This window comes from Podarcis melisellensis (genome assembly GCF_964234715.1).
Source record: "Podarcis melisellensis genome assembly, chromosome: 3".
Classification (NCBI taxonomy): Eukaryota; Metazoa; Chordata; class Lepidosauria; order Squamata; family Lacertidae; genus Podarcis; species Podarcis melisellensis.
Genome location: NC_138530.1, coordinates 115437367 through 115453984, shown reverse-complemented (window position 1 = coordinate 115453984; position 16618 = coordinate 115437367). Strand labels below are relative to the sequence as shown.

At 42.2% G+C, this 16618-nt stretch overlaps 1 protein-coding gene across 1 annotated transcript in view; it reads left to right on the top strand.

Moving 5' to 3' along the window:
* Positions 1-12363, top strand: part of LOC309366279 (uncharacterized protein) — a gene marked incomplete at its 3' end in the record, with an annotated part of 37241 nt that extends 24878 nt beyond the window's left edge. Inside the window, exons 10-18 of the mRNA XM_081904729.1 lie at positions 1767-1954; positions 3634-3796; positions 4393-4542; positions 5216-5376; positions 7105-7278; positions 8119-8281; positions 10186-10370; positions 10988-11129; positions 12176-12363. Coding sequence (XP_081760855.1) covers positions 1767-1954; positions 3634-3796; positions 4393-4542; positions 5216-5376; positions 7105-7278; positions 8119-8281; positions 10186-10370; positions 10988-11129; positions 12176-12363 — 1514 coding nt within the window. The remainder of the gene's footprint in view (positions 1-1766; positions 1955-3633; positions 3797-4392; positions 4543-5215; positions 5377-7104; positions 7279-8118; positions 8282-10185; positions 10371-10987; positions 11130-12175) is intronic.
* Positions 12364-16618: the final 4255 nt, after the last annotated feature.

Sequence of the window (16618 nt, the reverse complement as noted above, 5' to 3'; positions counted from 1 at the left end):
ATATTGTAATGTATACATTGTTAATTTTTTTGCTATTTGCTTTCTTTTTCTTTTTTCTGTAATCTCTAAACTCTTAATAAATATCACTTTAAAAAAAAGAGAGAGAGATTGTGGATATCCATCGTAAAAGAGAAAACCCAAAAGAATTTAAAAATATGTCAGGAACAATGCAGAAAATAAGAGATTGTTCTCAAAACTCTACAGTGTGGGGGGAAACCTCAGAATAATAAAAGAACCAAAAACAAAAATACAAAACGGAGTCTCATGGCTGAGTGAAACCATGGGGAAGGACAATCTTTCTCTGTTTTTAAAGTCATGTTTAAAAAAATCATTTTAAATGCCGAAATGTCTACTAAAGTATTCCCCACTGGACTCTTAACAAATATATTCTTCCCTGGACCCACTAGAATTCCTGGGTACCAAGATCTGAGTTAGGGGCGAGTACTCTTTGATGGGAGAACTCCAGCAGACATTTCAAATTACAAAATATGCAGCAAAGTACAGTGTGGAAATATAGACCGTTAGACCTTTAAAATATATCCTTGTGAAATCCAAAACTTTCTTCTTCCCTCTGCATAAGAAAAGAACACAAGTTTGATAAGTTAAAAACTGGTTTACTTACAAAGGTCAGGTTCGTGTGCTTTTCCATACATCAGTCAGAAAAGACACAGGCAGTAAAACCTGGCTAAGATCTAAGTGGTGAACGTTTTTAAATTATTGGTATAGGAACTCAAGAATGGCTTGTGAGCAACCAGCTCCGACTTCTTTTACATACTGAGCTTCTCAGGCAGACTGAGGTACAACAACAGGCTTGGATATCTTCCAAGGTGAGGGGAAGTGACCTAACTAAACCTGGCAGGACAGCATACTCTATGGCTTTAACCCATTCATGCATTAGCATGCTGGTTGTATGAGGCTGGTTATCTTACACAGATAAGTCCTAAGACACAAAATAAGCCAGTACCTGCTCTAATACTGTAGTATCCACCTATCAACACCTGAGCCTCCTGCCATCAGGTGCTTAAAATGGATGTAATCTGTTCTGGGACCTTATGAGTCAAGAGCAACTGTAAATAAAATACATCATCATGAGGTAAACCACAATGTTGCATAAGCCAAGAGAAAGTATATAACACAAGTTTGTTTATGAAGCAAATAGTTCCAGAGATGACTTGACAGAAGAGGGCCATGCTGCATAGTGCAGAAAATTGCACACACACACACACACAAAATATTTGTGCAGCATTTCCCAGGGAACATCTCCCTATTTTGCTGCCACCAGTATATTAATTAACTAAACTAGTTACACACAAATGCTGAATAGCAGAATATTTTTAAAGAAGAAGTTCAGCAGATTCTGAAACTATTTCAAAAATATCTCACTAGTTCAATAATTACACAAGAGGATTTCTTAACGGTTGTTTGGGTCGCTTCCAACTCTCCCGTTTCTGTGATTCTATAATGTTGTTCTAAAACTGAACATTGGACCTCCCGAGAATTCAAAAGAGGTTGAACCAACTGAACGAAGCTTTCATTTCCAGAAGAAAATACCCCTGCTCAAGTAAGTATAAAGGGAAAGCTAAATCATCAAGCTTAGATTGCAATAAAGTCGGGGGGGGGGGAGTGGAAAGCAATTCATTGAATGAAATGATTCACTAGAGACAGTTCCTAGTATATTTGCTGCTCATTTCAGCCAGCGGACATTGTCCTTGATCAAACGATGTTGTGACTTTCACAGTAATCACTTCAGAAATTTGCTCACTGAAAAGAAATGGATTGGACTGAACAGATTCCAACATTGTTCCTGCTCATCCTTACAATTATATTCATTTGGAAATGGGGCAGTTTCTGGAATAGGAGCTCCAAAAATCTCCCACCAGGTCCGACACCTTTACCACTTCTTGGGAATCTCCACATGATGGATCTGAAGAGACCTTACAGAACAATGTTAAAGGTAACCTTTTCTGTTCTTTCTGCAGCAAGGCAAAGATTCTGTGGGTGTTTTTAGGCCAGGTAGATGTCAGTGTTCCACCTCATAAATGCAGATATGCAAAAATGATAAAACTCTGTCAAGTATGGCTTATTCCTGTTTTTCTTCCTTTTTGTGTGTGACTGCTGTTATGGTTTAGGCTGATCTGTGCAGTGGAGGGACTGGGTCACTGGAGGAGGGGAATAGGAATGTCACAACCAGCCTGGGACGCAGGTGATGCTGTGGTCTAAACCACAGAGCCTAGGGCTTGCTGATTAGAAGAGCAGAAACGGCTTAGTCATGCTGGCCATATGACCCGGAAAACTGTCTGCAGACAAACGCCAGCTCCCTCGGCCTGAAAGCAAGATAACTAGACTTAACAATCAGGGGTCCCTTTACCTTTACCTTAACCAGCCTTATCTGCAAAAATTAGCTGCAAAAATATGGAACTTTTCAGTGTGAAGCCAGCACTTCTAAATACATCATTTTAGAATCCACTCAAATTTTCACAATTATCTTACGTGAAACAAAACAAAGCATTTATATTGCTGAATGTGGGCTTTTAAGTGCGCCCATGTCTGAAATTATGTTCTTATTGAGAATGTTCATCTCTTCGCAACACCCAGTTCCCAGGATTCTTTAGGCAGGTGTAAAAGATTTTATTAGATTAAATCTAGATTAAGTCTCCAGGGTAATTTTAGGTAAAGGCAATATTGGAAAGCACTGGCGCTCCTCGGGTGAAACTGAGGAGCCTGATTCTGAGCAGCCAGAACTGATAGCTCAGTTGATCAAGCAGGGGACTCTTAATCACAGGGTCGTGGGTTCGATCCCACGTTGGGCAAAAAGATTATTACATTTCAGGGGGTTGGACCAGATGATTCTTGTGGTCCCTTCCAGTTCTACAATTCTATGATTCTAACTTTAAGGAAGGAAAATTCACATCAGTTTTCAACTTTATTTGCTCACAATTATCTCCAAATATGCCTGCTGTCTTTGTCCATGGAGTTTTCCTGGCAGGGATACCGGGGTGGCTTGCCAGTTCCTGCTCCAGGTGGATCATGTTTGGTCAAAACTCTCCACTATGACCTGTCCATCTTGGGTGGCCTTGCATGGCATAGCTCGTAGCTTCTCTGAGTTATTCAAGCCCCTTCACCATGGCAAGGCAGTGATCCATGAAGTTGAGGCTCCAATACTTTGGCCACCTCATGAGAAGAGAAGACTCCTTGGAAAAGACCTTGATGTTGGGAAAGATGGAAGGCACAAAAAGAAAAGGACGACAAAGGATGAGATGGTTGGACAGTGTTCTTGAAGCTACCAGCATTAGTTTGACCAAACTGCGGGAGGCAGTGGAAGACAGGAGTGCCCGGCGTGCTCTGGTCCAGGGGGTCACGAAGAGTCAGACATGACAAAACGACTAAACAACAACAACAGCTCCAAATAAAATAGAAGAGCTGCAGAATTTGCCATCCTACTGCACTTTGTTCTTAATAATTTGAGGTTGCTCCTCTTGCTAAAGGCACCCATGTGATAGACAATGCTTAGACAATTAAAGTTGATGAATTATACCATGAAACCATGTAAATGAAATCAGTTTTTATTTCAGATCTGTGACAGTAGATGTTTCTCTTATTTGATCTTTCTCTCTTTTGGTCATTGAACTCCAGTTGTCAAAAGAACATGGCCCCATCTTCCGCATCCAAATGGGATTCCAGAAAATGGTGGTGCTGACAGGGTATGAGACAGTCAAGGAGGCTCTGGTGAATCAGGCGGACGCATTTGCAGAGAGACCCACCATCCCAATTTTTGAGGAGTTTACAAGGGGCTTTGGTGAGGCCTTTCCTTCTGTAAAATAGCTTGGCTGTTTGTGAAATTTAGTTATCATAGCAATATAGAATCTGTGCCAAAAGGTTCATAGAACTGATTGTTAGTTTCAGTTATAGCTTGGAGGACAGCCTACCACTCGACCAGTGTAGCTGCAGCCATTGCATGGATAATGGCAGATGTCTTTGTCACTGCCAGCAAAAGAGTAGTGTTGAGGGAATAGGAGAATCTGGTCATAAGATAATGCAGTGTTTCCCAACCTTGTGCCTCCAGCTGTTTTTGGACTACAATTCCCATCATCCCTTGCCACTGGTCTTGCTAGTCAGGGATGATGGGAGTTGTAGTTCAAAAACAGCTGGAGGCACAAGGTTGGGAAACACTGAGATAATGTACCATTACATCTGAAGGGCCGTAAACTGGAGAACCCCCTGTGCAATCGTCTTCTGAGGGTACAACCCATAGGGATATTGCTGAAGTGTCTTATCAGAGACCGGAAGAGGGACCAGCTGAGAGGCATCCTCAGTTCCACAGAAGAAGGGTGAGATAAGCCCAAACATATTATTGTGGCCATGATAACTTGAAACTTGATCTCTGTTCTTCAGGTGTTCTTTTTTCACATGGTGAAACCTGGAAAGTGATGCGGCGGTTTGCACTAAGCACATTACGGGACTATGGCATGGGGAAAAGGTCCATAGAGGACAGAATTGTGGAAGAATGCAGTGTCCTGATTAAGACAATTGAATCTTACCAAGGTGGGTTAGTGTTTCCCTCTACTGCTCCAGGGCAAAACAACACTACATTAGATGCCCACAATATTGTGTTATATACATATTGCTAACTCTCAGAACTATAGTAACCAGGATTCCCTGTGAAGAAGTTACCAATCTGCAGTGTTCAGGTCAGTGTGACATAATGCTGGCCTCTGTCCCTCTTTCCTGTCCTCCCTCCTATGATCCCCTCTTGCATCTCTGCCTCCCAAAGGCTTGCACAGCTGTTTGTTGCAGCAGCCCTGGCTTCAAGCTCCCAAGGAGAGTGGAGAGGAGAGGTGGCTGAGGGAACCCTTCATGAGGGAGGGTGTTTGAAAAAGGGTGAGAGGCTACTGGCTCTGCAGGCAAGTGGTGACATACCGGTAACTGGCTCCTGAGGCTCGGAGTGCATTTGCCCCACAGGAAACCACAGAAAGAATGTAACTGGTCAAGGGAGTCATGGTGTCAAAAAGGATGAAGACCTCTGCTTAGGTATATACTGCCCATGACTCTTTTTAGTGTTTCTTAACTCAGATATCTTCAAGTACACCAGAACGTAGGATCAGTCTCTAAGATAAATGTGCTCTATACATCGGTAGGCTGACACTGGGAACCTAAGGCAGAGAAGAGCAATTCTACTTGGTATTTTATCTGAGCATTGTTTAATATTTATGTATAGGACAACCATTTGAAACCTCCACAATTATGAATGCCGCTGTTGCCAATATCATAGTGTCCATCCTACTAAACAAGCGATTTGAATACGAAGATTCCACATTTAGAAAACTTCTGAAGCTGGTCAATGAAAATATCCGGCTTTTTGGAAGCCCCTCTGTCATGGTAATCTAAGCTTTCTCAAATGGAAAAGAAATAGTTGGTTGTATTCACAGAATACTCAACGTGGGTGCAATTCCATATTGTTTGGGCTTCACTGCAAAACACATCTTGAGAAATATGAGTTGCGTAAGATCCCAGGACAGCATTTCCTTCCCAAGGTCCTCACTCAGCTTTCTTTGTGCAGCTTTTAGGAGGGGAGAGGTATTGCATATTTGCAAGGAAAAGTATTCGTAGAAAGCAATTGCAATCTTCAGGTATTAAGGAAAGCAGAGAAATTAATACTCACCTTCCAAAGTAAAGGTATATTGGCCAAATAATACAAATCATTATTCGGTTTAGATCAATCATCCTTCAGTTTTGAGCAGAAGTGACAAAGAGACATTAATTCAGTTACTAAAGATGAATGGAAGTGGTTATAATTTTCAAAGAGACAATTGTTGGAAATTCAGAAATATAGGAGCAGCTATTTTACACATATATTTTGGACTTGTTGTAAGATTAAAAGCTTTTAGTTATAAATTAAATTCTTGGTACCAATATGATTTTAATACCCAAATACATTAGATTTGGAAAGGCATAGCAAGCAAGGGAGATTTTGAACTTTGCAACTGTTATAACCACTACAGCCAGACTAGTCAAAGCTAAATTTATGTATAAATGTATATATGCATAAAACACATGGGATGCAGCATTGTTAACACAACTAAAAAGTTCTAAAAGAGATATTGAAAGAAGGGCCCCAAATAAATTTATTTTTAAAAAGCAAATATAAAAATTCAATACAATATTCACCCCATTTATTATTTTCATTCATATAATTGGATATTCTTCTTAAAATATAATAGTTAGATAACTCACACAATAATTGAATTTCTGTATATTGTATGCATGATCTTATGAAATTATATATAGTTGAAATATTTTATTTCTTTTGTAATTTCACCTTTTTTAAAAATAAAGGTGTTTTTCTTAATGTACAGGGCCCCATAACTATCCTTTGGGGACTCCACTTCTACATCCTTTGATTGGGAGAATGTCTGTCTATTCCTATGCCCCATTTCCTGACCCACTAGAGGACCTCTCCTCCTTATTCCAACACCTGCTTTTCTTACCCAGGAGTCTTTGTTGTGCAAGCTTTTTTGAAAGTCAAGCTTTGAAAGCCTTTGGCCCTCCAGCAAGAATGGCTAATGGCCAGGGATAATACAAGCAATGTTAGGGTAGAACTAAAAATGCCCCACCGCCAGCCCAAGACTGATGCTGACATGAGCCGAGGTGAAGCAATTTCCCTCAGGTGGCAGATTCAACCGCTTCCCTGTCCCTGGTGTTGCACCACTGCCAGCCATGTCTCAGTTTTGCCCATGCCACCATGGCTGCTGCTACAGTGCCATTTTGTGGCAGCACTGTGAGTGACACCATGGGCCTGTGGGGGGACAGTGCCAGGGGGGCATTTTGCTGCCCCTGGGCACTTCTGGTTCACCTCTGTCTAGGGGCTTGTCCACATCTGAGCAAACTGCTAATCCACAAGTACAAGGGGGCTCCATAACTACAACAGCACATAAGAAAATGGCCTCCAGCCTTGGCCTCTAAGGGAAATTTACTCAACGTTGCTCCAACCCAAGTACATTTTTGTTCTGTGTCATTGTTTATTCCTCTGTGGAAGATGAGATATTTGGCGTACCACCTGAGAATTAAGCACTGGGCTTTTCTCTTTGTCATATTTTATCCTTACAGCTGTATAATGTATTTCCTGCTCTTGGCTCGCTTTTGGGAGCCCGTAAGACTATCCTTCACAACAGAGATGAGATGCATGCCTTCATAAATGCCACCTTCATACAACACCTCAGAGATCTGGATGAAAACAACCAAAGGAGCTTAATTGATTCATTTCTTCTGAGACAGCAAGAGGTAATGGAGTCTTTTAAGCCTGCCAACAATTTTTTTTATACTTTCAAATGTTGAAATTTTCACATTTAGAAATACATTTCCATGTGAGCTGGTGTCTAATATACAGTGGTACCTTGGGTTAAGTACTTAATTCGTTCCAGAGGTCCGTTCTTAACCTGAAACTGCTCTTAACCTGAAGCACCACTTAAGCTAATGGGGCCTCCTGCTACTGCTGCGCCGCCACCGCACGATTTCTGTTCTCATCCTGAAGCAAAGTTCTTAGCCTGAAGCACTATTTCTGGGTTAGCGGAGTCTGTAACCTGAAGCGTATGTAACCCGAGGTACCACTGTACTCTGCACATTTTATTTTACTTTTGCTCTATAAAGCTTTGGCGAATATCCGGAGTCTGTGATCTGATTGCTTGCAGGGCTTTTTCTCAAAAGAAAAAGAAAAAAAATCAACCTTTAGGATACGGTAGCTCAGTTGGTAGAAACACGATGCTGCGTACGCCAAGGTTTCACATTCAATCCCTGCAAGGGACAGCTGCAGTCCTACACTGCAGATGTTTGGAACAGATGATCCTCAGGGTCCTTCCAACTATATGATTCCATGATTCCATGACTAGTCCAACACGTCATGCTCCCCCCCCCCCAGTATTTCTCTTGCACCACGCTTCTTTCTTCTGCCTGTGACATGCTTTCATGGAGAAAAGAGATTTGAGTGTGCTTGCTGTGTATGATTTTTCTACTTTCCTATACCGCTTCTCTGCTCTTTCCATTCCAGTGAGTGCCCTCCCAGCCCTTGGCTAACTACTTTTATATCTGCAAATGGAATTTCCTCATTCGCCTGGTTATTGCCAGTTCTTTCTTTTTACACCTCAGGAGAAAGACAAGCCGGATGGATATTTCCACAATGAAAACCTAAAAGCCATTGTGGGGAACTTATTTGCTGCTGGCATGGAGACCACTTCAACCACACTGCGCTGGGGACTGTTACTAATGATGAAATATCCTGAAATTCAGAGTGAGTGCTTTTCATCGGGTCGGCTCCCATTACTCTAGCTAGCATATCTTGATTCTAGTTATACATATCTACAGTGGTACCTCTGGTTAAGTACTTAATTTGTTCCGGAGGTCCGTTCTTTTTTATATATAAAAAATAATTTTTATTAAGTTTCCATTTATCAAATCAAACATATCATACCAGTTAGTCCAAATTGTAACAATACAGATCATAAAATCCAAATATTTTCCAAATTATATTTTTTTGTGGGGGGTACCCATGCTCCGAGATCGGCAGGAGGCCAATCATCTATATTTCTGCTGCTTTGTTGTTTGCAATGATGCTTTCAGTCTCCTCTTCTCATCTCCTTGTCGTTACTCATTTTCCTTTTCAGTCCCTCCGAGTTATCTCCACAAGTGGATTGAAAGAAACAGTCTTATTTATTCTTCTGTGTGGACTTTGTGGTGCTCTCTTGTAAAACAATCACATAGATCCAATAATCATTCGAGCAGTCGCCGCCATCTTATTCCATTCCAATGAGATACAATCTTAATGTCCACTCGTAAACTTTTCCAGACCCGCTGCATCATAAATTAGCCTCTCCAGGAGGGTTACCCCTTTTCAACTTTATGATTCCAACCAGATAACAAATCGGCTCCCCTTCCCTAAGGCCATATATCATGCAGCAAAGGTCTGCCTGTCCATGTCGGATCACATTGTAACTGCGTCACACCAAGAGCCAACTCTTCTTTCCAATTCTTTTACAGAATAAAACCTTCAATTCGTATTTATTTTTCCCCACACAATTTATTTTTAGTCCCACTTACAATTGGTTGTAGCGACGGTTCTTCTAAGGGGGAGGGTTGTTAAGTAAATCACATTGAAAAAGTAAAAAGTTCTTTCCCCCCGCCTTTCTGTTCCGTTCCACATACCAGCATGTCTGCAATTCTTTGATGTAATCCTCCTGTCCCAATCTTCTTCATCTCGGTGGTAAAATTATTAGCAAATAAAAACACTCCTGACCTCTCTTGAAGCATGTGCGTTTACTTCTCCAATTTTTTTCCTTTTAAGTAACGCAACTAGTTTCGCTCCTGGAAGCAGCTTCGGAGGAGTTCCAAGACCCGCACGAGGGTTATGCGCCCAGTGCCTCGCACCCTCTCCTTCTTCCGAACTCGGGGATGATTTATGGCAACCACGGGCGAAAACAGCATCTTCCCCTTCCCTGGGAAGATAAGGGAGACTGATTTACTCCCCATAATCAGCCTCAAATTACCTCGTGCAAGCAGGATAGATGGTATTATCCGCCATCTTCCAAGGCGTCCCTAGCGGCCCCCTTCAGAGGTCCGTTCTTAGCCTGAAACTGTTCTTAACCTGAAGCACCACTTTAGCTAATGGGGCCTCCCACTGCCACCGCGCCGCTGGAGCACAATTTCTGTTCTCATCCTGAAGCAAAGTTCTTAACCTGAGATACTATTTCTGGGTTAGCGGAGTCTGTAACCTGAAGCATCTGTAACCTGAAGCGTCTGTAACCCCACAATTTACAATGAGGCTGAGCCCCACAATTTACAATGAGGGGGGTGGCCCTCCTCAATATTCCACAACTGGGTGGGCCTTGTTGGGCCTAGTTTCACTGTGTGACATCAAACATGTGAGCCCCCCCCCCATGTTGGGTGTAATCAAGCATGCATGTTTCTGACTTTCACTTCCTACATAACTCTAAGCAAATTGTGTATTTCCACTAAAATTCCCAGGTGAATAGCGTCTTCCACAATTTTGCCTTATGTTGTGAGATGGTGCAGTCCCATTGCATAATTAGCTGTCAGTTACACCAGGAAATCTGAAGATATGAGTTGATGGCAAACATATGCTTTTGAGCCACCAATGAGTTTATTTTAACAAAAAAATTCCTACTCCATTGCCCCCAGTTAAGGTGCAAGAAGAAATTGCGAATGTTGTTGGATCTTCTCAGCCAAGGATTGAGCACCGAACGAAAATGCCATATGTAGATGCAGTGATCCATGAGATCCAGAGATTTGCTGACATTATTCCAACAAATCTGCCACGTGCAACCACTGTGGATGTTACCCTCAAAGGCTACTTTATTCCAAAGGTAATCACTTTGGTAAACTGCATTCTTTGCTCAGTTGACTGCGATCAATTTCTTCATTAATTAGGACATTACACTTTAGGCTAAGAAGAAGAAGAGTTTGGCTTTGATATCCCTCTTTATCACTACTCTAAGGAGTCTCAAAGCAGCTAACATTCTCCTTTCCCTTCCTCCCCCACAACAAACACTCTGAGGTGAGTGGGGCTGAGAGACTTCAGAGAAGTGTCACTAGGCCAAGATTACGAGTCCACCAGATTACGAGTCCACCCTCTGAACCACTAGGAGCAGGCCCCACTGACCTCCTTGTAGAGTAGGGGGCCATTGCCCCCCTGGGGGCCCCTGTTGGAGCCCCGGTTCCCTAATCTGGGCCTACTTGCTTCTGCCTTCCTCGCTGCATACAGGTCTTTATTGAGTCATCCCAGAAAAGTTGGGCAAGGGGCTCAGTCAACAATTCTCTCAGTCCAATGATGTCTGTTTAAAGAGCTAATGGTACATAATCTCTGCTTTATATTCCGGATCATTTCTTCCTTTAAAAATAAAAGACATTGAGGACTATACCATAACGATTTGCTTGATGGGCCATATCCATTTCTTAAATAACTCTTGCTTTTCCTTTGCAGGGGACTCACATCATGCCACTACTTACCTCTGTGCTGCATGATGAATCTCAGTGGGGAAAACCATACCAATTCTATCCTGAGCACTTTCTTGACTCTGAAGGAAAGTTCATAAAGAGAGATGCATTCATGCCTTTCTCTGCAGGTAACTCAATTTCTGTCTATTTATACATATCCAATGTGAGCTAAATGAACAGGCCATCCTAAGTATATTAACATAAAATAAAACTTAGATGGAAGACACAACCCCAAACTGTCATTTAGAACTGCAATAAGATACGCAACATTATTCATTTTCAGTAGGGCAACTTCTGGGCCAGTGGCCAAATTGGACTCTTCAAGGCTCTCCAACCACCCTCAGAACGTCCCCCAGGCCTTGGCTTTCAGTGGACCTGCTCTGTGTTCCCCTCGTGGGCTTTGGCCTGGCCGGAATGTGCCATTGATCCATGATAATGCCACCTGCTTGCTGTGGTGGAGAATGGATACAGGCTGTTTGGAGGCTGTTTTGCATACTTGCCAACATTCTTCAGATGAAAATCAGGACATTTGTCATACCCATCCAACTCACCCTCCGCGAAAGACCATTTGTGGTGGGTCCCCCCTTTCAGAAGAAGGTTGAGTCTTGCCATTTCTAAAGCAACAGGACTCAGGACACGCACCCTCCACTGTCCTGAGAAAACCCCTTAGCCCCAATCTGATTTTATTCTTTTGGTAGATTTACAAAAGGAAAAACACACACCGATAAACACATTTCAGAAAGAGGCAAGATTAGACATGGCTGCCCCAAGCATTTTTTAATAAATCCAGACTCCGTGTGCTCCGTTCTGCTCCCCCTTCCTCCCACCCAGGGCTGCTCTGCCCTCTGCCTCCCCCTGAGAGCCACTGCATCATCACGCTAGTTCTCGACAGACACATCCTCTCCTCCAGCAGCCGCTATGGAGGGGCAAGCGCTGGCTCACCCTTCTCCCCAACCTCAGCAGCAGAACGTGCATTGGTGGACTGGAGAATTGGGACACTTGGAGAACATGCAGTTCTTCAAGATTAGTGTTCATTCTTGTTGCATTTTAGAAGGGTATCATTATGAAATTTCAAACAGTAAGCAGTTTGATGCATTCTATTATAGATAAACCAATAAAATGTTATTGATTAAGCCATGAACCCAGTTTCAATCCTGCTTGCGCTTCCTTACAGGTCGGAGAGCATGTTTAGGTGAGAATCTTGCCAAAATGGAGCTCTTCCTCTTCTTTACAAGCCTCCTGCAGAGATTCACATTCCAGCTACCTCCTGGAACATCTGAAGATGACCTGGATTTTACCCCTGCTGTTGGGTTCACAACACCCCCCATGCCCCACCAAATCTGTGCTCTGCCACGTTCATAAGACACAAAGTTCATGGGTTGCTTATCGTCCCTGTGTGTGCAATGCAAGCCTTTTTAAAAACACCCTTATGAAACATGGACATTTTGGTTCAGTAGACTTCCAGTCGGATTGGCCCATGATGTGTCACAAAACTTAAGTGTTGCACACTATGTTCTGCTTAATGCTTGGAGTAAATACAATTCTGTGTTAATTGTAGTGCTTTAGTTCAGCCTAGCAATTTAATTTTGAAATTTATTTGATTCTGTTCAGGAAAAAAAATACCTACTATCATCTATATACCAGTAATATATATAATCTATATATTTTGTGTCATGCCACTTCATTCCTTTTATTTTATTGCATCATCATGTGGTTCTATATGAAAGGCACTTTTAAAAACAAAGATTTAAGCTGGTCAAAAAGGAGTAGTCAAATGCAGGTGTTTCTCCTCACTCTGATCAAGAGGCTCAGATTTTAACTGAGGGCCACAGGTATAGCAAGTCTACAGGTAAAAAAATAGATTAAGTCTTTCCATGTGAAAAGGTAAAGGGACCCCTGACCATTAAGTCCAATGATAAATTCCACTGGTTTTTAAAATTTGCATCACGAATCTGATTAATAACATTGTCCCCAGATTTATCTATATTCTGAGAGGCCTTCTAGTTTTGATATCCAGATCATATTTCCAAAAGATAAACTCCCTGTTTAGTAAATGTCTTTGGGTCTTTGGATGATTTTACATAAATACAAAGCACCTTTGGTAGGTTGGGCAGCATTAGGATCAAGATATTTGAAAGTTCAAACAACTCCTGAAACAATTAAGTCTGTTAGAAAGATGTGGAATACATTAGCCAATAAAAATAAATTTCCTTCATTTTCAGATGCAAAACTTACTCTGTGGAGCAATTCTATTTTAAAAATTGGGGGGAGGGAGGTGATGATAATATGGAAAAACTGGGTGGGAGAAACCACTGTTTTGCTTTCTTTGAATAAAGAGTTAACTTCCCCAGCACTGGTGGTCTTTTTATTGCTGACCTACTCCTGCCTCCAGCTCCTGCCAGCTTATGAGGACTGAAGGTCTCCACCTTCCCACTGCCCTCTAAGGCCCCTCCCCCAGCAGCCTACAGCTCCATCACCTTACATCTCATGACTTTGCCATCCATGTTCTGGGTGACCAGGGAGAAGGGAGCTGGTCTCAGCAGGAGGGGGAGACTCCCCGGATGAGGCAGGCTGCATCATCTCTGTCTCCTGGCCCCTTCCTCTCCTGTCTGAACTGTTCTCTGCCCCAGCTTCTTCCTTCTCTCTTCAGCTTCCAACACTCCTCCCCCCAGTCAGCTCCCTCTTCTCCCACTGACCACTCATCCCACCACCAGTGCCCCGGCTCTGAACTTTCTCCCTCTGGGGGTTTCCCAGCTGCTGCCTCCCATCACAGCCAGTCCATGATACCTACCCACTTTGAACTTTTTATTTATTTACAGCCAAGTGGTGTGTAAATGTTATGAAATAAACAAATAGGGCTCGGGTCCATCTTGCAGTCTCTTGTCATATCTTTCCCGACATTGTGATATGTCATATCTTTCCCGACGCTCATGATGTCACCGACATTGTGATGTTCTGCGCTCATGATCAACCGACAAAACTGGTTTCTTATATTCACATGTTAACAAATGCCTTCAAATTGTCGCGAATTCTTTGCGGTGCTTTAGCAGAATGCTCAGAGTCCCAGGTTCTTCAGTGCAGTATTATTTATTGTGAGCTAAATATATACAAATATCTACAGACGCTGTACATACAATCAGACAGAGTGCAGTATTATTTATTGTGAGCTAAATATATACAAATATCTACAGAAGCGGTACATACAATCAGACAGAGTACCTGGCTGCACCTTAAAGCAAATAGGAAGACTCTTTCTCTCTGGCTACACTACACCACCACATGACCTCTGGACAGGTTAACCTTTTAACCTTTTAAACCGATGACAGCACATTACTGCTTAGTCATTCTGACCCAGTACCTCTATAGAAGGTTTTGCATCAGCCTGTTGCATCAACTAGCAAACTCAAGCCTGCAGACTTACTTTCACAGCATTCTGTGAATCCCGACAAAATATCTCGAAGCATCATATTCCCAGTTAAATGTCCAAATATGAGCTAGTGATAATGGTTTCACTTGGGAAATACAGCAACTGTACAAGCTGCATAGTCCTAAAAATAGTTTTTTATACAAGCACCTTATTTGTGAAGCCCCCTCGTGCGGAGCGAGTGGGCTCTTCAAATCCAGGGTTTGCACTCCCCTACCAATTCCTGTCAGTGGGGAATCCAGGTTTGCCCACATCTGAAACAGTCCCCTCAAGTGTAGCATGCTGTTCCTCACCTTAAAGGGCAGATACAAACATTTACTCCAATATGAGGAAGTAGCAAGTATTGCAAATATTCACATGTTACATTCAACAAATGCTCAATCTGCGTACACGAGTAGCTAAGTTGTACACTCATACAATTATTCAGTTATTCACTTTCTGAAGGCTGATTTCAAAAAGCTGAAGGAACTACTGGGTGAGATCCTATGGTCAGAAACACTCAATAAGATGGTCCAAATGCTGAAATTTCTACTGAAGTATTCCTCACTGGACTCTTAACAAATATATTCCTCCCTGGGCCCACTAGAATTTCAGTGGTACCTCGGGTTACGAATGCTTCGAGTTACGTTTTATCGGGTTACAAATAATTTTAACCCAGACGTGAGTTTTCTGAGCTCTCAGAGGCCTCGCCACTGCCAGGTCCCAACATCCGTGGGGCCTACGGACGCTCAAAAATTGGCCTCCAGCCATGTGAGCTCTCCGAGGCCTCCACGAATTGTGGTTGTGGAAGAGGACCCTGAGCCCCAATTCAAACAATGACTCATCAGCGCAGGTAAGGAAAAGAATCACATTTTCATTTTGTACTGTTATATTGATTTCATTTTATGGATCAATGGCTTCCTTAGTTAAAGTTTTGCAAAATTGCTGTTTTAGGGGTCGCTTTTCATCGTCTGGTTCCTGTTGAGTGTGTTTTGTTTTTTAATTGTTGAGTCCCGAGCACCCACGCAACACAAAAGTTATAGTTGGAAGTTTTGTTTTTGCTGGTTTTTTGCGTTTTAGTTGTCTGGCTTTTTCAATTTTTTGACGTGACTTGTTCTTCATTTTATGGGACTGATTTGTGTCTTCGCTTTTGTGACTTTGGCTTGTGATTTCATTTTTGTGACTTGTTTTTGTGACTGTGTGGAACCCAGTTCAGCTACTGGTTGATTGTGTGACTGCAGAAATTGATAAGACCCACACTGGCTCCCAGTATGTTTCTGAGCACAATTCAAAGTGTTGGTGCTGACCTTTAAGGCCCTAAACGGCCTCGGTCCAGTATACCTGAAGGAACTTCTCCACCCCCATCATTCTATCTGGACACCGAGGTCCAGCACCGAGTGCCTTCTGGCAGTTCCCTCACTACGAAAAGCCAAGTTACAGGGAACCAGGCAGAGGGCCTTCTCAGTAGTGGTGCCCTCCCTGTGGAACACCCTCCCACCAGATGTCAAAGAGAACAACAACTACCAGACTTTTAGAAGACATCTGAAGGCAGCCCTGTTTAGGGAAGCTTTTAATGTTTTATGTATCACAGTATTTTAATATTCTTTTGGAAGCCGCCCAGAGTGGCTGGGGAGGCCCAGCCAGATGGGCGGGGTAAAAATAATAATATATTATTATTATTATTATTATTATTATTATTATTATTATTATTATTATTATTATTATTAAAGCCCCCCATCCAAACTGACTATCATCAGTTGTTTTTTCATCTAAACTGCTGTCTTATTTACTTTATAATGCAGTACAATGATTATAGATCAATGGTCTCGTTAAACAGTAATAAAATTGCTGTTTTAGGGTTGTTGTTTTCATTGTCTGGAACCGATCAATCCACTTTCCATTACTTTCAATGGGAAAGTGCGCTTCAGGTTAAGAACGCTTCAGGTTACGAATGGACTTCTGGAACCAATTAAGTACTTAACCTGAGGTACCACTGTACCTGTTCTGATACCGTGGAAACCGCCTGTCAACACCTGAGCCTCCTGCCACCAGATGCAGAACAGCATGTGCTTAAAATGGCTGTAATCTGTCTGGGGACCTTATGGATCAAGAGCAACTATAAATAAAAGACATCATCATGAGCTAAACCACAACGTTGCACAAGCCAAGAGAAAGTATACCACACAAGTTTGTCTATGGAGCAAATAGTTTCAG